Source organism: Barbatula barbatula, assembly GCF_947034865.1.
Source record: "Barbatula barbatula genome assembly, chromosome: 11".
Lineage (NCBI taxonomy): Eukaryota > Metazoa > Chordata > Actinopteri > Cypriniformes > Nemacheilidae > Barbatula > Barbatula barbatula.
Window position 1 is genome coordinate 13710177 of NC_136774.1, and position 23880 is coordinate 13734056.

The following is a 23880-nucleotide window of genomic DNA, read 5'->3' on the forward strand; positions in this document are numbered from 1 at the left end:
TATAATCGCAATAAAGCTCTCCCACCTTACTGCTAAGGCAACTCTAATCTGCTGGTGTTTTTTAGTTTGGAGACTTGTTGTTTGAGGAGGAGGCGGAGCAGTGTGCAGACCTGTGTCAGAAAGTTCTCCATTACTGCAGCAGCTGTGTGGACGGCAACAGGAGTCAAGCCTGTGCTACATTATACCTGATCATGAGATACAGCTACAGCTCTGCCAGTGTAAGACTCGTATACAAACACTGTTATTCTTGATCATGAGATACAGAACAGTGCTGCGATGCATATCAAAATAACATTATTAAATGCAGTTTAATATTTTTGGCAAAAATGAATTTCTTGCTTGTCTTATTAGTAGTTGACTTAAAATTCTCAAATCAAGACACATCTTCTTGACAAGCAAAATGACATAATATATTAAGTCTTGTTTTCCTAAAACAATATATGAAAATTGAGTAAGTTTATGCTTCAAACTTACTTTTATTTTGCAGTGCATTTTCAGTCTTATTTATCACTGATCTTAATGTCAAAAACACCCAAACAAAATGACCACCACACAAATAAAATCACTGCCACCTTTACATCACCGCTGCTTCTCTCTTAAAATGACGTAGATGTAGCACTGCAGACGGTCTCTGTAAATGTTATTCATCCGTCTGTCGGTCTGCTGATAACACCTGCCTGTCACTTCACCGGTCATCTCTGTGTGCAGCGGGCTGATGGTTGGAGTGTTTCCTTTGTTGACTCGATTTCTCACCCCCCTCAGCCCTACCCCAGCAGATGGCCATGTTGTTTGCCATCTCATTCATCTTTAATGGCCAAAGGATGGATTTCTCTCCCTGTCTGTGTGTTTGTTTGCTTATTTGGTTTGTAAAAGGCTTCAGTATTCGACCCCGCCGTTGGCGTAACCTTGAATATGTCATGTTGTTTCCTTTTAGCAACATATCACTAAACTCCCCTCCCACAGGCCTGGTTTGTTTGTTTCAGAGAAAAAAACACGTTATTTGTCAGTTATGTTTTATTTAAGTATCAATTTGTTTCCTCAAACGTTCCTGAGGAAAACTATAAATAGACACAATTGTCTACATCCATGGTCGCGGCGGTATAAGAGAAACATTGGATATTAAAGTAATCTCGTGATTTATTTTATTTTACATTTACATTTATTCATTTGGCAGACGCTTTTATCCAAAGTGACTTACAAGTAGTTTATTTTTACAGTGGCACATTACTGCAGAGCAATCAGGTGTAAGGTGCCTTGCTCAAGGGCACTTCAGTCATGACCTGCTGGCACTGAGATTCGACCCGGCAACCTACTGATCACAAGCCCAATGCTCTTATTTTACTCGCATTAGATTAAACACTAAAAACAGGCACATGGGCTTCCATTGCAAATATAATATTCATCTTCTCTGTAGTGTCGATCTCGAGCCATTCTTCACGGCACAACTGACCTATATGTGAGATTTGTGACGTCTTCAGATGCCTCACACATACGCTCAATTTAACATAATGGTGCCATTGAAATGATCCATTGGCAATTATACAGGGGTTAATGGGAGATCATTTTGCCTGTTTCCTGATGCTAAGCAAGATGGATGGAGCATTTGCAGCCCCTGGCTCAAACCACCCTCGGAATCAATGATCTGAGGCTATGACAGCAATGGCCGATGGCAGTGTGGCGTTTTCTTTCACATACTAACACCTGTATTTGACAATGTAACCTTCAATAACCTCAGCAGGGCCAAGCCAGATAAATGGCACAGCATGAGGTTACTGATACACGGGGCACAGGAAAGGATATCTTAAGCAGTATACAAGCTTTTGTGAGATATTGATGCTGAGTGTCCTACTGTAGTGATATAGATGGAAATTTTACGGAAATATAAATAAAACTTCTCCTAACTCTCCTAGCAAAAAAGTGTTTCTTTTATTTTGTTTTAAATGGATATTTTTCCGTTGCAGAATTTCTCTAGAGTCAAGATGCAGGTAACTATGTCTTTGGCCTCATTGGTTGGAAAGTCTTCAGATATCCACGAGGAGTACCTGCGGCGCTCTTTCAGAACCATTCTGGCGTATGCAGAAGAGGACACAGAGATGCAGTCCACACAGCTGCTTTCACAGGTAAACTTGAATTGAATGTTTTAAAATGACAGCAACTAATGAATTAGAATAATGGTGTAATAATTGTTAATGATGTCAGAGGAAATCAGGCACAATGCAGAAAATACGGAGGTGGACAGTACTTAAATATTTTTAAGTAATCTTTTCAAGCATCTGTACTTTAAAGTATCAAGTATCTGAGTGTTTTTACTTGGAAAAGCTTATATCATACTTTTTACTACACTAAATTTCATAAATACATTTTGTTTAGATTTGTAAAGAGAAAAAAAGATATGATGGTAACAAAATATGATATATACTTTAGATACATTGTACTTTACTACTTTATAATGTAAAAACCAACTGATAAACTACAGATACTTGAAAATGTGCTTAAAAGTAAAAACATTTAAACGGATAGTTCACCCAAAAATGTAAATTCATCCTGTCATCCTTTACTCAGCCTCTTTTGATTGAAATCTGTTGGAATTTATTTGTTCTGTTAAACACAAAAGAAGATATTAAGAATAGTATAGGAAACCAAACCGTTCTGGGGTACCATTGACTTCCATATTAGTTTAGTTTCCTACAATGGAAGTCAGTGGTGCCCCTGAACTGTTCGGTTACAAACATCTTCTTTTGTGTTCTGTGGAACAACAGGTTTTTTTATGACGACAATCATTTTTTGGGGGTGAACTATCCCTTTAAGTATTGGACATCTCTGAGAAAATAACATGTGTTAAAGCTGTTAACATGCACAGTGTGATTTGAGTTTGGACCAGGCAGGAAAACGTGTGTTGACCATAAGTGAAATCTAAAGTATTATTGCATTTTTTTATATAAATTATCTTATTTATTTAATTATTATTATTAGCTGTGAATTACCAAATTCTTTCCCCACAGGTGGATGAGCTTTTAAGGAACCTGAATAGTATCCTCTCAGATACAGTTAAGATGAAAGAGTTTCAGAAGGATCCTGAGATGCTCATGGACCTCATGTATAGGTACTGCAGTGCACGCACACTCTCCAGTAGCTTAAAGAAAATCTGTTTCTGCTTTCAAGATGCCAGGCCTGTGGTTTTCTTCAGTGCTTCTCGTTTTGCTGTGGTTTCTACTGTTTGTCTACTGTTTTAGACTTCCCATGGTAACCAAGTGGTACATCGTAACCCTGTAGTGTGCCTCACATATGCCAGTCCACAATTTTATTTGATATTTGGAAAATAAGGGGATTATTGACAGTTAGACAGTTTTCATAAACCCTGATGGGGTGATCAGATGTAGAGAGGAGCAATTTTGTATCATCCTCGAGGGCTTTATATAAAATATTTGTAATTAAACATTTACGTTATTTTGCAGTATATGAAGCATTCTCCAGATTATAACAACAACAGATTTATTATGTTTTTATCACGGTTTTATTGTAGTTTTATGAACTTTTTTAAATTAGCTTTTATTTTATGTTATTTTAGTTTAATTTGTATTCATTATATTTTGTCCTTTTTATTGTATGATTATTTTTTGTTTATTTTTTACGTTGCTATACAAGATGAATTTATTTTGATCCAGATATTTTCTCAGAGCATTAACCCATTATTTATGTTGACTCCAGGATCGCTAAGGGCTACCAGACATCTCCAGATCTTCGTCTCACCTGGCTGCAAAACATGGCGGAGAAGCACAACACCAAGAAGTGCTATACAGAATCAGCCATGTGTTTGGTTCATGCTGCCGCCCTGGTGGCTGAATATCTCAGCATGCTGGAGGATCACAAATACCTGCCGGTGGGCAGCGTCACCTTTCAAGTGAGTTATTATTGCGAGTGGGAAATGCTCGAATTGGCTTCCTTTTGCTGAATAACAGTAGGCGTGAATTATGTCTCGCCTGCTCCCCGAAGCCTTCACACACGGCTCGGTGCAAATGAGAACCATGTCTGACTGTGGCAAACAAATGTCTCCCCTCCCACCAGAACATTTCTCCTAACGTGCTGGAGGAGTCGGCTGTCTCAGACGACATCTTGTCCCCAGACGAGGATGGGGTTTGCTCGGGACGCTACTTCACAGAAAATGGCCTGGTTGGGCTTTTGGAACAGGCCGCTGAGTTATTCAGCAATGTGAGTCGTGCATAAAGCCAGGCTTGATGGGGTTGCATTTCTTTAGAAATGTTTCTCTACTCCTTCATTTCATTTATTACACATTTTTGTTTACCATTTTGCTATTACGTTTATTGAAATTGTTATATTCTGTCTGTGCAAAATTCTTTAAACAATTTTACAGAATATAAGTTAAACATATATAATAGAAAAAAATAGATTATATATTATTTCATTGCCCCTCCTCAATGCATTTTTTTAATGATGTTTTTAGAATATTTGTGTAATATTTTTGCACTTCTAATATAAACTATACTACTATAAAGTTTGTTTCTTTCTAACTCATTGTTTTTGTGCAGGGTGGCTTATTTGAAGCAGTAAACGAAGTGTACAAGATAATCGTTCCTATACTGGAGGCTCACAGAGATTTCCGGAAACTCGCTTCCACACACGACAAACTCCAAAGGGCTTTTGAGAACATCATTCAGAAGGTATTGCATACAAATGCCTCCCACATGTCTCTGGCAGACAGGAAGGAGTTGTCTAAAGCCATACGATGATCTAGATGCATGTTCGAGCCATGTGTTTATTTACTTTTCAGGGTCACAAGAGGATGTTTGGAACCTACTTCCGTGTGGGATTTTATGGCTCTAAATTTGGAGACTTGGATGAGCAGGAATTTATCTACAAAGAGCCAGGAATCACCCATTTACCTGAGATTTCCCACCGGCTCGAGGTGAAACTTTTTTGCAGAAGAACTGCATTTGTGAAGATAAAATGAATCAAGTGTGAAAGCATACTTTACAAGCAAGTTTCAATTAGATTGTTTGGAAAAAGCACTATAACAGAGTAATTAAATAGTTTTCAAGTTTATTTTGAATTACAATTTTTATATTTTGAATTTTTTTATTGACATTTTCAGCATTTATATTATGTCCTTATTTCGTTGTATTATTTTTTTGTTTATTTTTTGTGTTGCTATTCAAGACAAATTTACTTCAGGTTTAGTTTTTTTATTTTCAGTTAATTTTAGTACTTATTTTAGTTGATTCCTGAGGCAGCATTTCTAATATTTGTTTTAAAAATAGTACTCCGGCCAGAAATTTATTTAATTTCAATATAGAGAAATAAGGGCTGTCAAACGATTAATCGCGATTAATCGCATCCAAGAATAAAAGTTTGTGTTTATATAATATATGTCTGCGTACTGTTCATATTTATAAATACATGTATACAACAATTAAATTATATATACAGTAAATGTATATAAATGTTTATATTTTTCTTTAATATGTGCATGTATGTGTATGTTTTATAAATCTAAAATGAATATGCACGGTACAAATATTCCGTATGCTGTTATTCGTGATTAATTGTTTTGACAGATCACATTTGTATGGCCAGCTGTACAGTATGTTAGGTCAAAAACAGAGTATAACTGTTTGTTTGCTTATATATCAGAATTTCTACAGTCAGTGTTTTGGGGAAGAAGTTCTGGAAATGATTAAAGACTCAACACCGGTAAACAGAAACAAACTGAATCCCAACAAGGTACTTCTTATCAAATACAGTGCAAACACGATTACAATCAAAACCTTTCTTCAGTATGACCTGGCCTTTAAGTGCCTCTGCAGTCAAATCTCAACCAGTTTTACCTTCAACGCCTTCTATAAATGCTCATGAAATTCCTTAAACAGATTTTGTTGTCTCGACCATCAGATATACATACAGATTACCTTCGTGGAGCCTTTCTTTGATGACTATGAGATGAAGGACCGTCTTACCAACTTTGAGAAGAACTTTAACCTTCGTCGCTTCATGTACACAACGCCATTCACGAAGAGCGGGAGACCCCGAGGAGAACTGAATGAGCAGTACAAACGGAAAACCATCCTAACCACGATGCACGCCTTCCCCTACATCAAGACGCGAATCAACGTCATTCAAAAGGAAGAGGTAATGATATCTGTTCTGGCAGTGAATATATATATAAGATGCTATCCAAAAGGATGTGAGATGGAACCAACAAAGGGTGATCAATGAGGTGTCATCTTTTGCAAAACTAACTGCAGCAAAAAATATACAAAAAATGTCTTTAATCTCTTTAGTTTGACCTCACACCCATCGAGGTGGCCATTGAAGACATGCAGAAGAAGACTCGAGAGCTTGCCGAAGCCACGCATAGAGAGAAGCCAGATGCCGTGATGCTGCAAATGGTTCTGCAGGGATCTGTCACAGCCACCGTTAATCAGGTCTGAACCGTGTAAACAAGCACACACACAGACAAACACGGTTGCTTATCCAGCCACCCAGTCTCCCGCCAGCCCATTACTATCTTGCAAATTGAGAGATCTTCTAAAGGCCTCCAGTGTGGTTTTAAATCCTTTGGGTAATACAAGGACAGGTCAGGAGAGTAATGTAAATTTGTAAGTCTTAATGGATTTATACCAAAGCACTGAGCACTATATTTATAGTAATGGCTGAGGCTACCGAGTGACAAGTTACAACACCAATCAAGTTCAAAACGCATCCAAATCCCATGGATCTGGCATGCGGTTAGTTGATAAATGCCCTTTGGAGAAACAACACACAAAGAGCGCGGCAAAGCCTCGGCTGCCGGCTCCACGGTTACATCACTCGCACAAAGACTTATTCATGATCTTTCCCTTATGTGTTGACTTTACCTTGTGGCCTCCAATGCATGCAGCATTCATTTTCTCCCTCTGGAGAAAGCGGGGCCTTTTCTTTCCTCGTCTAATTCTGTGTCTCCGCAGGGTCCTTTGGAGGTGGCCCAGGTCTTCTTGAACGAAATCCCGGCGGACCCCAAGCTCTTCCGTCATCACAACAAACTGCGTTTGTGTTTCAAAGAGTTCATACTGCGGTGAGTGGCCGTTTCCAAATCAGAGAGACGTATTGCCCTGATCTCCCTTGGTATATCGCTCATTGCTCCCCGAACTCTTTGCAAGTCGCTTTGGATAAAAGCGTCTGCTAAATGACTAAATGTAAATGTTTTCCACGATGGAATCAAAGAACAAATGGAAGTGTCCTTTTTGTCATTATAGCTTTGTTTAAAGTTTTTTATTTGAAAGTTGAAATAAGACACTTGAGGGTGGTTTTCCACCGACATAGTACAGGAAAGCTCTGACTTAATGTCACACAGCTGCGTTTGTTTTGCATAAAATCAAAATGTTTAATGCAAGACTCGAAACAAATTAGGATTCTGAATACAGTGATTTTTCCCAGAACGTATGCAACTTGGGTGGAAATATTAAATATTGCTTTATACAGATGGAAAGGTTCATGTTAGGTTCTGGTCTGTGCCAACATGCACACAAATATTTACAGTCATTTAAATATGTTTATTTTTCTACATAATCTATCCAGCCTGGCACAGTTCTTCTCCAGCCAAGTTTTCATCATATATGCCAAGACACAATATTCCTACTAATACTCTTACTAGACTGTGTTAAAAGACCCACTTTTAACAAATACATTATTTGCTCTTATTATTACATTTATTTGCACTTGTCATTGTAGTAATAAGGTCAAACACTAATGCTCTGTCGGTAACTATTATAAAACATCTGAAATCCAATTTTTGTAATACAATTATTCTGATCTTCCTGTATTTGATCCTTTCATTCCTTTTTAATAAAATAAATATGAACTTCTGATGATTTATTCATCATCCGTACCATGCTAAAGTTCTCATGTGGCTCATTTTGTGTGATTGCATATCTGCAGGTGTGGAGAGGCCGTGGAGAAGAACAAGCAACTCATTACTCCCGATCAGAAGGAGTACCAGCAGGAGATGAAGAAGAACTACAACAAACTGAGAGAGAATCTCAGGCCCATGCTGGAGAGAAAAATCCCAGAGCTTTACAAACCCGTCATCAAACCTCGCATCGAGAATAGGTACAATAGCAAATGATGTTCTTGAACTTTGACTCAACAATCAGTGAATGTGGAAAATGTTCTCAGATTCATTTCTAAGTTTTCGATAGCTGTTGACACAGCTGCAGAATATGGCTATCGATTTGAGTCACACCTGTTTGTTAATATGCTTGTCAATCCAAAACATTTACTTTTTAATGGTTTACAATGTGAGGACTGCCATAATGACAGTCACAATGGGTTTACTTCTATTCCCTATTGTGTTTCTAACAGAGATTCCTTCAAACGGAACAGCCTCCGTCGGACACAAGATGAAAATTTATGATGTCAAAAGAACGGCCCCTCTCGAGAATATCAAGGGAAGGATGTTGCAGCGTGCCTGGAAAGCGTGTCTGTCAGCTGATATTAAGATGACTCCAGCAAAGTTTCATTGACAAAAAATCCTGAAAATATCACAGATTGTTATATTCTTTATACTGTATATAATATGGAGATTTTAAATCATGCAGAACATACGTTTTATTTGTTTGTTGTTGTTTCTAGAACAAAAAACCTCAGCTGGTCAGTTTTCTCTGTAGGTCTGTGTTTTTTTATTATTCTGATTATGGTTCGAATCTTCTTTCGTATGTTACAATATTGCATTCATAGTTAAAGGGACTTGTTACATGTGAATAAAAAATCTAGTTGATTTCTTTAAAAAAATAAAACCCAATCTGGACTAAAATGAATAATCCATTGAAATGTCAAAAGTGTCAGTGCTTCACTAGATTTGGTAAAATGTGTTTACGAACAGCTGGATATGTGAAGAGAAAATCACCTCATGATATGTTTGTTTACATACAGCTAAAATAGCATAAATCCTCTTTACTTAAATCCTTGGTGTTATTATGTGCATATTGTAATTGCAGAGATTTATGGAAAAAACATTTTGTATATACAGATCTATTTTATTTATAGATAATAATAGTTCACATTCTTAGGCTATTCCATCAGTGTGACTAGGCTTATCAAAATAAAAGTGAATTACGAATCGGTAACAAATGCAGTGTAATTAAAAACCCACTTCCTGATTGTATATTTTGTTATGAATGACTTGAAATTTAGCGGAAAATACATGTTGTATTATTTCATGTGCCAAAATAGTTTCCTTTGTGTCAACAATAAATGTATCTGTGAACAGTTTCTATTCTTCTTCTCTATAATAGTTTTTTTTCTGATTTGCACTAGTGTACATAAGCTTTGTCTCTGTTACACATGTTGCTGCTGTGAAAACTGTGATATCTGTTTTGGCTCTGTTAACATTATCTTGTGCATATGTCAGTGCGATTTCAGCAGACCTTATTTCCGGCTGAAAGCACATGAAAACTATAGAAATATTTTTATCGTGTCAAATAAAATGCACTTCTTAATAAAACCCACATGCGTGTAACCTGTTGTGATTGACGTATATTTTAATATGTTTAATAATCTATTTCTAGCAATATAAGTTATTGCAGTACAGACCAATACCCTCGGTGGTGTTGTGCGTCAATCTCTATACAGTACGGCAGGCTATATGCAGATCGCAGGTAAATCCTATGAGATCCAGCTCAACTTCCTGGTCCTGCGTGATGACGTATATGCAACGCGACAGTGTCGGCGGCCTGCGTGATAAGTTCTGTCACGGGGAGAAACAGGTTCGTGAAACATCTCTAATAAAAATTGATTTATAATCCTGCAATGGACGTCTTGCACTCGTTGGTCCGTAGCAGTACAGTATTTTAGCAAGTTTCTGCAGAAGAGATGAAGACTCAAAGGAGGAAACGGAAATTAAACCTTTTTATAACGCTGATTTGTTGTAACTTTGTCGATACCATTGTAGAAATCATTAAATGACAGTCCCAGAAGTTTTAAATGTACTCGCATGTATGGAATGAAAGAATATTTCCCTGTCATCTCCCTAAAGTAGTATTTATTGTTAAGTTTAAGTGTTTTGGTGATATGTGAGGGTGATGCCTGATGTTGTGTTGCTGTTTACACATTTCCACTTTAATCGCCTCCTATCACTTTATATTAAATAGTTTGGCTGCTTTTAAAAAGATGTAGTCCCAATACATTAAAATATTGAAGCTTTTCTATCGTTCCCATTAATAAAGTGTTCAAATTAGTTCTATAATCTAGAAATTATTTCTATATGAATAAGTGTACTTAGTTTTTACTGTGTCTGTCAGGAAAGTGTGTACTTTAATATTTTAAGTATTTTAGATCAATAGTACAGTACACTGTTAATGTCAAGTACTTTTCGTTTATTCATTTATTTTTAGGGCTAAATTATAGGACACACAGGCGAACTGATACTTCAATGTAGTAGGTGGTCTGTTTGTCTTAAAGGGGTAAGTCACCCAAAAATAAGAATTCCGTCATCATTTCACGCTCGTATCATTCAAAACCTGTATTATTTTCTTTGTTCTGTGAAACATAAAAGAAGAAATTTGGAGAGGTTTCAGTGGATTTCCATACAATTGAAGTTGGGTTACCAGCCTTCTTCAAAATATCTTCTATTGTGTTCTGCAGAAGAAAGTCATACAAGAATGCAGTGACATGAGAATCTATGATGAACGAATTTTCATTTTGGGGTGAACTGCCCCTTTAAGGGCCATAAACTCCCCAGCTGCTTATTATGAGTAAATTCAAGATAAATTGGAGATATCACAACTATTACCATCATTAGGTTTCTGGTCACAAAAAAAGTTGTAAATTGAAAACCTGGTATTTTGACAATCCTTAATATACATACATCTGCATTATATACTGTACCTTAAGAATACGTAGATACATTTAAAAAATGTTTTTTTTACATTTTATTTACAGGCAATTCAATCTAATACATCGGGACAGCATGCAGACTGAATAATGAGTTATGCAAGTTATACGAATGGCATTTAGTTTGTTACATTTGTTTACAATATTGTTATTTCAAGACTTCCCCCTATAGAATACCAATAGGTATGGAAAGTAATCCTCAGCCTGATCTGGACCCTAATAAAGATGATCTGCCCTTGCGGGCCAACACCAACCATATGCTTGTTCGACACTATGTGCTTGATCTGGCCGTTCACTTCCAAAGGAAGGTCATTGGTGGCAGTATTGTTCTTTTTCTGGAGCCTGTTAAAAGTGAAAGAGGATTTATATTAAACACACCAGTACAAGACATATCTAAGTTCCCATCATCTAAAAATGATGCGAAATCTCCCATCATGCCTTGCCCAAATAAATTAATACACACCGAGAATCCATCAGATTTGAGTGAAGGAAGTGACATCAATAATGTCACGTGGGATGATGATAGTGATGATTTTACCTTGGTGCTGGATTGCTGTGATCTAGTGGTGTTCAGAGTGGAAGAGGTGGATGTGACCACTGTGTCTGATTTAAAGGAACTTGACAAACAGGGAATTTATGCAAATGCTGATCATCCATCTTCCAGTCTGGTACGGAGGCTGTTCTCTATGCCTTCAGCTAGCTGGACACAGCAACAAGATCTATATCTTCAGTGCAGTCGTTCCCCTGCTGTCATACATGAAAAACCTCTACGCTTCCACGTGGATCAGTGGAGTCTTCAGATCAGGAAGGAGCGGGTTTTGTCCCCTCATGCTTTCCCGTGTGCTCTTCGAATCTGGTATGAAACTAAACCCACAGGTGGTTCTGTGAGGTGGACGAAAGACCAGGATGGCAGGTATGCTGGTTTAGATATTTACATACAGCCACAAGCGGTTCCAGAATATGATGTTGACATCACACGTCGTGGTTTTTAACCTCTAGATGCTGTGTATATACCATGGGCTCGCCCATCAACAACAGAGCCCTCTTCCCATGCCAAGAACCACCTGTTGCCATGTCAACATGGCAAGCACGTGTAAAAGCGCCGTGTGATTACACTGTTTTAATGAGTGGTGAAAATCAAGCCTTTCCTGAGCCTGCAGAGACAGGTAGAGTTAAAACATTTTACTCAGCAGATGGTTATAGACTCTCACTATACACAATGCTGAAGATCTTTATTTTATTTTGCAGGTGTTCTACAGTGGGATTATTATGTTACAATGCCAATGCCAGCTTCCACCTTTACCATAGCGGTAGGTCTGTGGCTGGAGGCTGGTGTAAAGGCTTCCAACTCTGAGGTGGAGAAAACAAAAGAACCTCATGACCTGATGCCCATGTAAGTTCTTAAAGGGAGAGTTCAACCAAAAATTGTATAAAAATTCTGTCATCATTTATTTACCCTCATGTGTTGTTTGGTTACCAATGTTCTTCAAAATATCTTCTATTGTGTTCTGCAGAAGAAAGTTATACAGGTTTGGAATGACATGAAGATGAGTAAATGATAAAAGAAATTCAACTTTTGGGTGAACTTTAATCTCACTTGAATGTCAGTTTATAGTTAAGCTAATAAAGCCATTTTGTTGTTTTTGCATCTTATCCTTTTCACAAAATGCAGAATTTTGAGCATTTAAGTAAATGTAAAACCAACAGTGATTTCATTTCACTGACTATCTGTCGATTCTTGTGTTAAACTGACAGGAAACTGAGTGTCATGGCAACAGCAAAGCCGCTTTAATGCAGCATTTCTTTCATGCAGACCTAAAGCCTAAAACTTTAGCACTATTATTTTGCTTCTTAAATTGCAACTGGCATTTCCTTAATAAAAAAACGATGTATTGTCTTTCAAATTCTGCATTTTTCTATATTGCAGTGTTTCGCTGGACAACTCACAATCTGGACCTACAGACCAACATCAAAGGAGTCTTATATCAGAACAAAGAGGTGATGAACAATATGTTTGCTCCCACATGGATTATCCTTGTCGCGTCATGGTCAGCGCTGCTAGGACACAGACAGTTATTCCTCACCGGGTATATGCCCCCGCCCATCACCTGCAGAGGGCAGAAGACAAGGTTCTACCCCTCCTGCCGCTCTGTCTGACTGCCGCCCACCTCATTTTAGGTGTCCATCTATTCTCACGCCTAGATGTTCTCATTGTTCCCTCAGGATTCTCCAGCCTGGGCATGGCCAGGTAAAGATGATGCATTTTTGTGCATGAGTAAGTTTATTATCCTGTAGTTCAAAATTGTAATAGCCCTGTTGGATTGGCAAGTACTGTTGTAGCATTTTTAATAGTTTATTTGTTGTACAGAGTGACCTCAGTTGAAGCTTAAAGGTAAATTATGTTATTTATATGGTATTGCACTTTCGCAGATCCCAGCTTAATAGGCTAAACAGCTGTAAATAGGCTATAGGTTCATTTCCACAAGAAGTGTACTGTTACACTTGTACAACTGTCTTTAAGGCATTGCAACCAGCCTAACAGAGCAACAATGGTTTAACAAATTAGCATTAATAAATGCATTAGTAAATGCACTAACTAGCATAAACTCACAATGAGCAATATAGTTAATACAGCATATACTGTATTAATCACTGTTATTGTTAGTTAAGGTTAATACAAATATTCATGTTAGTTCATGATGCATTAATTTATGTTAAAAAACTGTATTGTTCGATTTTAAATTATTAGTAAATCCTGAAATTAACATGAACTAAAATGAATAAATTCTGTAGAGATATGGTTAATTGATAGTTCATGTTAGCTAATGCATTAACTAATGTTAACAAATAGAATCTTATTGTAAAGTGTTATTGTAAAACAAAGCGTTTTTTGAGAGCGGTTTTAGGTCCAAAATAGTTGTTTTGATTGATGAATTTGCACATGGTTTGTCTTAAACTATAAAAAACATCAAAAAACATTTTACCACAACTTTAAAGATTTGTTTTACCAACTCCATGTAAATGTCGAGTTGTCAATACAGCGGCTTATGACCTCAGTTGCTAGCACCCTGATAATCTACAGGTAAACTGGAATCAAATCCACCGTTTCACCAGTAAAGTGCACACACTTGCTTTGTAACCGGCAGAAAGCATCATGTCATTTAAAACTGGCTGTTCAATGATTAATCGTGATTAATCACATTCAGAATGAAGGTGTGATATATGTCTGCGCACATTTATTTTGTATTTATAAACTCATACACACATGTGTATATTTAGGAAATATTTAGCCTATATAGATTTATATATATTTAAATGATGTATAAATATTTCTTATTTTCTACACTTCGAGTGGAGTTAACCTGTTCCAAATCTATTGAATAAGTATGATTTGTAGCGGCACATAACTCTCAATAAAAGTACAGCTGAAAATGCATTACTTGAGCTGACCAAACTGAGCCATCGATGGAGAAGGGTCATGGTTAGAGCGGTGACCAGGAAGCAGATGATCACACTGGTTGAGCTTTATGATCATATACTAAGTCATAGTTAGTAAACCTCATTAACCTAACTGTTTGCAAAAACAAACGTTTTTAACATGTGCTATACTGTATAATATATAAACACTAATAAATATAAACATATGCACGCAAATGCCCTGTTCACTCCTCCCTTCAAAGTAGTAGGGCATAGGAATGATGACTATATTGGGAATGTTGACCGTGACGGTTCGGTACGAATACACATACCGTTACACCCCTAATATATACATATACCTGTATATATACTGTATGCTTTGTTTTATTTATACATGTTTAAATACAAAATTCAAATGCAAACTTTTATCTTGGATGCGATTAATCGTTGAACATGATTCTATCAATATGCTGTATTTAAGAAACTCATCATCAGAGCTGTAAGCTACAGTATAGGATAGTGGAGGATTCAAATAAGTACTTTATAGATTTTAAGCCATGTCTTGGCAGCTGTTCCCATTTGATTGCCTTTTAGATTCCATGAGGATACCACAGTGTTTATGAATTGGCTGATTTAAATGGTGTTCTTGGCCAACCGTACTGTTTGTTTAATAGTCTGTGTGGCTTGAGGTGGTGAGAAACAGTTGGATCTTTTTAAATGGCTGCTTGATGAGTACAGTAACTCCTTAAGTTTGGCGGAAGGCAACTGCTTCGGAAATATTCCTGTGAAATGTTTGCGCAGCAACTTTTGTTTGTGTTTTCAGTATACCAAACTTCATTTTCTGTCAGGCTTGACTGGAATTTGATACAGAATATCAGGAATATTACGGAACATCAGTCAGTTTTAGTGAAGCGGCCCCTTAGGTTTAACTTAAGTAGAGTTGCCCTTTTGGGCGGTCAGGTGTTCCTGTATTTCCAGTATATTCTACAGGTTATGAGGTTATCACATGGTTCACTTACCATGGATTCAGCTATTCAACATATGAAAATGTCACATTCTAACAGTGCTGGGCATGCATGCTATCATCGGTCACTCGTGTTTTTCTTTTTCTCCCTTTTTGCCCGAGTTAATGTGAAGCACAGGAGTCAAGACTACAGTCATTTTTTTAGTTGATGTCTGCAGAATATTGACTTTTTTTAGTGGCCTCACGAAATTATTACGGCCCTCCCTACAAGATCTGCCAAATGATGACAGAAATGTGTGTGTGTGGGAGAAAAAGATACTTGTGCCCCCGTATAGGTCACAGCATTCGACAGCCGTCTGCCCCTTCTCTAGGGAATGGTATAATCCATCGGATCTTTATTGAAGTGCGCCTGAGCCGAATCAGACCAAAAAGAGTGATCAACAAAGTACTTATGGGGCCGAGGGAAGGGGCACTTTGAGATGCCGATCCCCCAGGATGTGGGAGAGGATGTGTGGATTATTCCCAGCAACAAAAGCCATTTGCTCCTGGAAACACTTCAGAGACGGGAGTTGTTTAATCTAAAAATTGGGAACTATGTGGGCCCAAATCCTTAGGGCCTGGCCAATATCTGCTTTTATATCATGCTTGTTCATTTGCAGCTGGGGCTTGGGACGTGGCAGTGGTGGTTGTTCTCTGGAGGGCAGGAAGTAAAGATTATGAAGTCAAGAAAGTGCAGGCCTGATAGTGTTTGCTTTGCTTCCTCCCAAATTCCCGCATGACTCCTGTCCCGAAGCACAGAGCTTCATTTCCACAGGGACGTAATTCTTGGCTCAAGTCCTGCTTCGGTTGAAAGAATCTGATTTGTGAATCATGGAATGACAGTCTTCTTGAACCTTCAGGAAATATTTCTCTGACGAATGTCATCAGCATTCCATCCTGTGTATTGCTGACTGATCACGTAGGGAAAGTCTAGACTGAGGCGACTACTAAATGACGTATGCGGGGATACTCGTATCTTAAGATCTTAGGCACGTCGTGCGCCATATTCGCCAGAGACGCACAGGAAGGGAACAGCACTTTCCTAGGCTTTGAAGGCAGTCGATTTCTGTCCCTTAACACCTCTTTTATACCACAGCAGGACATTGTTGGAATACTTCTTGTGCCAGATGTGCAAATATGGGCATTGCCTGTTTTCCAGAGACTGAAGGCTTTCACAGCATAAGCATTGAGACGGCATCGCTCCCTATTTACACACGCCTGCCGCATGTCTTCATTTAAAATAACAAACTTGCTCGTGCAAAATATGCTAAATGTGAAACGCCTCTTAAAGGGATAGTTCACCCTAATATACCATATCTGTAATAACTTATACACCCTCATGTCAAAACCTGTATATGACTTTTTCCTCTGTAAAATAAGGATTTTTTTGACAAATGTCTCATTGGTTTTGATCCCTAGAACTCATTCTGATCACACTCTTGTGTACTTTTTCCATTACACTATATAAATAGCTGATTTCGGTCCATTACATTGCAATTACTCCACTGTTTAGACTAGTATTTGACCTTATATAGCCTGCTAGCACTTAACGCTGAAAGAAAGAGTCTGGACCGACACTAGAAGCTTGAAATGAGTAAGGAGAAATATGCACAAAACTAGCATGCCGTGAAAATCTCGCTTACCCTTCACAGTTTGGGTCAACATGAACTGTCAGCCATTATGATTGAGTTATGTGGTCCATCTGGATTACGCCCTTTGAGCAGTAGTGAGGGAAAAAATGATTTTACTAGTTCACTTTATTTGTCAGAGCTAAAGGTAAGAGCAGCTGGCTAAATTCCGCCCCACATCCTCCGAGACCTTGGGGGCAGCTACTCTTCATATTTCACTTTTTTACAGCTAGTCAGTAAATGCACAGCGCTAGTAAAAAATTAATTTGTGCTCATTTGCTCAAGGTGCTTTTCGGGAGCTGTTGAACGTTTTTAACCCCCAACAAAATGCCGAAGGTTATATAGAAGTCTAAACATTTCACAAGGTTTTAGCGAATGCATTCTCAACCAGAGTGTGCCGAATCTCCTTTAAAACGATTTAGGTATTCAAATCAGTCATGATTATATAAACTCGTCAAAGATTAACAATATACAATTTTCTCCTTCAAAATGCGCACAACACCCACACACAGAGGATTTTGGATTTCGGGACGTTTAAAGGCGAATTAATCATCTTTCTTCTGACTCACCAGTTATAGTACAGAGCCGAGAAATACATTCTTGGATTTTTGAGTTGTTAATAACGCAGGCATTATGTGGACCAAGGGTAATGAAAAAGCAAAAACAGTATTTTAAATGTACGCTCACATTTTAATATCTGCTTTTCATAAGAGGTTGCAGCAGCATTAAATGCCATCATTATAATCAGTCCGAGTCTGCCTTTGGTTGTTGAAATTGGTTTGGGTCTGTTGAAATGTTATATGCTTTTCATGCCAAGAGGGATTGTCTGATTAGTCAGTCTGATTGGACGACACTCAAGCATTACCAAACAATGAACAGCACCGCTTCTTAGCTTCACATCTTTCAGATTCACCGAAAGCATTGTAAATTGATATCTTAAAGGGATAGTTCACCCAAAGAATTTAACGTCTGTCATCATTTACTCGCCCTCTTGTCATTTAAAATCTGTATAGCTTTCTTTCGTCTGCTGAACACAAACAATATTTTCAAGAATGTTGGTTACTGAACAACGACAGTACCCAATTGCTTGCAATGGTTTTGTGTCTATTCAAGGGGTGTTTGGTTTAAGATTTTTCTGTTTAATTTTGTCCACTAGAGTCATTTTTGATAAATTTTATTGATGGATGGGCTTTATATAGCTTCTACATTCTGAATCCCATCATGACGCCATTTTAGTATAAAGTTTTCCGTTCAACGGAAGAAAGAATGTCATATTCATCTGGGATTGCATGAGGGTGAATAAATTACGATATACTGTAATATGCATAACTGAGTAAGCTATTTCTTTACCTTTGTGTGTTATGTTGACTCGTAGCACATACGGTTGCTTACAAGCTCTTCCTGCAGCCATAAAAATGACCATATCTGGAAAAGGAAAGCGGAGTCCCATGGGTGAGAAGTGTAATGTGGGCGAAGGATGTGAAGCGGTCGGAATGTGCTGGACTAGTCAGGGAACTAGGGAGGTTGAGATAACAGTACTTAAATAGCCCTTTCTCTTGCTCGTTCTTCTTTCTCTCTTTACTTCTCTTTTCTGTCCTCTCTAAATGCTGAGTAACCTAAGAAGTGTGTGACACTGTGTGTTTTTTCAGACCGGGAGTCTCTGGCACGAAGGAGAGCTGTTAATCAAATTGTCAAGGATGAGATGTTTTTTTCTCCGTGTCCACAGAGAGGGTTTTCTATTCCGCTTTTCGCCGCGTGCACACAAAAGCCTCAGCGAGTGAAAGAATTCAGAGCACGCCTGCACCTGGCAGGCAAGTGCAGTTAAAAGCAGTTCAGTAATCGCCAAAAACAAGATCTTTTACTGAACTGCAGGTGACTATCTTAAGTAGCAAGTTACTTGTTTAATTTACACTATAATGTCCTTTTTCTTCAAATAATGCATTCTGCTTTTCATAATTGTTTTTATTCATTTGCCAATATAATTGAAGACCTATGTCTACAGAATTTTGGAAGAATTAGGGCTATGTTAGGTTAGCAAATTAGTAGAAGTTGGTGTAAGGGATATGATTTTGATTCACGGTATGAGCCGTAATTTCACTATATGAATTAAAATTTCGGGGTGAATTGTCCCTGTAATGGTCCAGTGTGTATTTTTTGGGATGATTTATTAGTAGAAATACAATATAATATACATAGCTATGTCTTCAAAGGTGTATAAAGAGCTTACGCAATGAAGCGTTATGTTTTTATTACCTTAGAATGGGCTATTTCTACATCTACGTCCACCGCGGGTCCCCTTGCATGCAATTCGCCATGTTCTGTCAGCCGTCGTAGTGTTTCGAAAAGGGAGGGGTGGAGTGAGCGGTTGGTTGCAATTCGCAACCTTGCTGCTAGATATTACTGACTGGACGTTTAATCAAATTCTTTTTGCAGAACTTTTTACAAGTTGCATTGTATTACATTGTAAGCTATATTGAAGGAGAAAGCCGTAAATCTGAAGCTCTTCGATGAATTGTTGTAGTTTGTTGGAGCATGATGCTTTTTCTAGTAAATTATTATAACTTGTTGTATTCGACATAACACAGAGTCATCTAATGTAGAGGTAATGACTAGCCCTTCACAGTTTGCTCAATAAGAATTCATTTATTATTGCTTTTAGGATGTGTGAAAGTGATGCAGGTGCATGCCATTTTGCTCATTCCTTAATACAACAAGAGCACTTTTGTCGTTACTCATTGATTTGTTTTGTTTTGCTGCCGATCATTTGTGACTTGAATGCATGATTTGTTGTACTCTACAACTGAAACCAGTAGGCAGCATGTATGTGCCAAATCCATTTCCCTTCAAACACTTTAAATGTAAATAGGCAATGTCCGATTTAGAGAGCAAGTTGTTATTATTACTGCATTCCTTTCTCATTATCAGCGGCCTTTTCTTCCTTGCTTTATCAGTCTTTCTAGTGGTCTGAGCGTAACCACTACGCCTTCATTGACGGGACAATTCAAGTTTATGCGTCGGTTTCACATTAGTACTTTATGTGTGTACCAGGGTTCGATTAACGTCAGATGTGAACTCTGTCTTCCGAACACGGATGCGCACCCGCGAAATGTACCCGAGTCCGCTTAAAAAGGGGGTTGGGATTCGGTTCTTGTGAACTCCAGTACGCTTCGCTGCTGATATGAACGCAATCGTACCAAATTGCAGAAGTGAACCGCTATTAATGATGTATTCTTTGGTAAAATATGTGTTTCACTCACTTTTCTGACGATTGTGACTGGCACGCTCCAAGCAGAGAGCTGTAGCTATCTCTGGGGTTCGGCCCGAACTAAATGTGAAACCAACCTTAGATCAAACTCATATAATTGACAACGACCGGAGAGCCATCAAATGGATATTGCTATGAGGAACAGAATCTAAGCCTAAATGAATCAAATCTGTATTGCACAGAGAGAGTTTATTTGACCCTGGGGTTGATTTAAGTCAGCAGGAGTGGCAGAAGAAGCTGGTAAACTGCAGAAAAACGTGAGGTTAAGAACCATTACCCAGGATCCCCGGAGGAGCATCTACCATACAAAAATCCAGAATGGATGAGGCCATTCAAACACCGGGCAGATGTCCCTGCGAAGTGTACACTGTGAATCATTCTACGACACCGTAATAGTGTCTGCCATTGCGTTTTATCTGATTCTCTGAGCCAAGAAAGCCACCCTCCCTCGCCAGACCTCCGACCAGACACAAATATAAGGAATCCAAGCATAGAGAAAAAGTGTGTCGCAGACGATGAGATGGTGTTATTGCTACATTTGAGCTAATCGTTCTTCCTTCCTGGCGTCCTGTGAGAAATACGTTAAGTAGATTAGTTGCAGAAGGCTGACACCTTGAACAGCCAGACTCCGTAGGAGTTAAATTGATATTAAATTGGTATATTCTATCAAACTGTGGTGGTGTACCAAATGGCCGTACTTGTATATGATGGAAAGAGCTTTTAAAGTCAACATGATAGGGCTTTGAAAACTATATTTTACTTACAAATTGAGAAAAACTTTTTTTATTTTGCAATAACATGATTTATAATGCACAATAGGATTAAGACTTTCTTAAAGGGACAGTTCACCTAAAAAAAATGTATTTGTCATTTATTCACCATCATTGTGTTCAAAGCCAGCTTATGACTCTTTCCTCTGTGGAGTACAAAAGAAGATAGTTTGAGAAATGTCTTAGGGGTTTTGTGTCCCAACAAATGAAGGAAAATGGGGATTTCTTTTTGGTTACAGTCATTTTTCAAAATATCTTCTTTTGTGTTCAGCAGAAGAAAGGAACTCATACAGGTTTGTTATGACATGAGGGTAAGAAAATGATCTTTGGGTGAATTATCACTGTACAGTAAGAAAGTTTATTATGGCCATTTGATTGCCGTGTTGATTAAGGCTTTTTAAAACTTAAAATAAAAACTACAGTGTCTAGAATTCCACACGTACCAGGAATCCTCATTCTTAACTAGTGGCCTCACACATAGAATACTGTAGTTCTGAAAGGATTAAGGGAAGCTCACAAAATGGGCCCTCGCAGACTGTAAGCCTTACGCTTTACATAAACATCTGCCGCTGCCTCTCACTCCGGATGGCCTTTCTGGCACCGATGAGCACCTCCAGCTCTGTTTACGCACGCTCTTCAGCAAGCGTCTGAAAGGCTAATGCGGAGCAATCAAGTTAAAACACTGCCAGAAGACACTACGCGATAAACATCGCCAGCGATGCTGCAGCAGAGATCCATTCGCCATGTTTCCCACTTGGTAGGTAGTGCATCGACATATGGATCCCATTGTTCTGGTGATCTGTAGCAGGCTTTAGTGATAAAATCCAGTTTCAAGACTGCTTTCTGAATCCCACTTGTCTCACCGCAGCAGCCTCTGTGTGCTGGTATTTATTCTCAGGATTTCTTGTTTGACACATGTGACTTGCCCTAAAAAGGACTGGCATGCTGAGAGAGCCCCACCGGGTCTGGATAGGGAATCACACCTCATTTTGCAGCCCCTCAGAGTAATCTGCTGTCTAGACGGGAATACCACACATTTAAAGTCTGAAAGACAGAGCAGTGGTAGATCTGTTTCATTTTGCAAGGTTCGACTAGGTTTTATGCTTAATAAGATCATGCTGTCAGATTGAGGAGAATGAGAAAGACAAAAAGAGTCTTGAGTTTCGTACCACTGCAGCATGAATATGAATGTGCATCATTTTTTTTTAAACAACAAGGGTTAAATGAGGTGAAGCGTATCACCGACCCAAATCTTGTTTCTTGATGTTTTCACAAGTCTTCCTTTACGAGAAAAGGTCGTATTTTTGCAGGAAGGATACAGGGCAGTTATGAGCTCCTCCGCACATTCACTCACCAAGCAGACAAACAACAGGGCAGCTGTTTGAAACAACATGTGCAGCAGTCGTTGCTTACATCATCTCATTTGCATGTATGACCACTTCTGACCTCTGCTATTGGCTTTGTTTTTTAACATGGTCAATGAACAGATTAGAGTGACTTTTTTCAGATTTTGTATTTACATTTGTTTCTACCTTTTTTGGATTATAGGATGGTAGCCATTGTATTAGGTCTGAAACGGACACTTTAAAGTATGATGGTCTCAATAAGTCATAACAAAACTTGTTTTTTCCATTACTTTATGGTAATAGTTCCCACAAAAATGCGAACTGTGTCATCATTTACTCACCCTCTTGTCATTTCAAATCTGTATGACTTTCTTTCTTCAGCATATTCAGCATTGGTTTTGTGTCCATACAATAGAAGTGAACGGGGTACCGCCATTGTTCAGTTAACGTTCTTCAAAATATCTTCTTTTGTGTTCTTTGGAATAAAAGTAAGTCATACAGGTTTGAAATGACAAGAGGGTGAATAAATGATGAAAGAATTAAATGATCACTTTACTATCACTTTCACTTTAACTCATCAAAACATTTGACTTTTTTTCAAATGTATGCCAAATGCAGCTAAATTAGTTAAAGTCAGTTTAATATTATTTATATTCAAAAAGATTTACACAGGGTACAGTAAACATATCGAGGCATGGGAAATTATTTGTTCCCATCAAGTTTTCCTCTTCCATAAAACTGGAATTCCTCTCTGGAATTGTCATGTTTGAAATCTGACCCGTTACATTCCACGTTTTGTGTTTCCTCTGGTAATTACAGGGCAGGTGGTGATATCCTGTTTTTGGATGAAAGAACACGATTCTTCTGTCTTTCAAAGTATCTTTCAAGAATTGTTGCAGTAGTGTAATGATGTACACTATGTGTCATTGCTAGGGTGCGACATCTTATTGATCGATTCTTTCATCCACGTAGTAAAGTTCATCCCTCCTTCAAAAGAATGTTGAAGAGTTGAAATATCACACGACTATACTGAAGAATTTATGTTTAACAAAATCACACACTTCTACTTCAAAGCATCCATTTAAAGTCTTCAAATGTTGAGCTTTAAAATGTAAAATATAGGATTACTTTACACAGCTTGTTTAATACGTTTTTAATACGCTCTTAATTAAATCAAATCACTTTAAAATGTTAGTTTTGTAGGTAATGAACTGTTCTTAGGGATGATGAGTATAGTCTTTTTTGTATGCTGCTGACAAAATGTAGGGAATGCCGACTGCTGCTTTGAACCACACTCAGGGTTGCCAAGTCCTTGGTTTTTCTGTGTAAATAGGCCACTATTATACTTTTGTTTTTTAGAAAATATAAAAAATATTTGTACATTAATAGTCATTTTTGTTATTTATTAAACAGACTGTTTTTACGATAACTACTGTACAGTGATTTTCAAGACAAAACTTTGCATTATGCGTAAAAGTGACTGTAAAATGTATATTTCTGCAAATTTGTTATGACAGGTTTTCGTATTTGGCAACCCTGAGCACACTGTTACCAAAAGGAACAGGCT

At 38.0% G+C, this 23880-nt stretch overlaps 2 protein-coding genes across 4 annotated transcripts in view; both read left to right on the forward strand.

The window, feature by feature from the left end:
- Positions 1-9264, forward strand: part of dock8 (dedicator of cytokinesis 8) — a 33138-nt gene extending 23874 nt beyond the window's left edge. For all 3 annotated transcript variants that reach the window (XM_079466659.1, XM_079466660.1, XM_079466661.1), the window contains 13 exons: positions 66-218; positions 1962-2120; positions 3003-3103; positions 3709-3901; positions 4066-4209; positions 4548-4679; positions 4790-4924; positions 5650-5739; positions 5908-6144; positions 6297-6440; positions 6963-7069; positions 7933-8103; positions 8356-9264. In XM_079466659.1, the coding sequence (XP_079322785.1) occupies positions 66-218; positions 1962-2120; positions 3003-3103; positions 3709-3901; positions 4066-4209; positions 4548-4679; positions 4790-4924; positions 5650-5739; positions 5908-6144; positions 6297-6440; positions 6963-7069; positions 7933-8103; positions 8356-8407 (1818 nt within the window). In that variant the 3' untranslated portion in view covers positions 8408-9264. The remainder of the gene's footprint in view (positions 1-65; positions 219-1961; positions 2121-3002; positions 3104-3708; positions 3902-4065; positions 4210-4547; positions 4680-4789; positions 4925-5649; positions 5740-5907; positions 6145-6296; positions 6441-6962; positions 7070-7932; positions 8104-8355) is intronic.
- A 384-nt stretch (positions 9265-9648) lies between these two features.
- Positions 9649-23880, forward strand: part of aopep (aminopeptidase O (putative)) — a 62142-nt gene continuing 47910 nt past the window's right edge. Inside the window, exons 1-5 of the mRNA XM_079466877.1 lie at positions 9649-9758; positions 10933-11797; positions 11884-12050; positions 12133-12277; positions 12812-13132. Coding sequence (XP_079323003.1) covers positions 11070-11797; positions 11884-12050; positions 12133-12277; positions 12812-13132 — 1361 coding nt within the window. The 5' untranslated portion in view covers positions 9649-9758; positions 10933-11069. The remainder of the gene's footprint in view (positions 9759-10932; positions 11798-11883; positions 12051-12132; positions 12278-12811; positions 13133-23880) is intronic.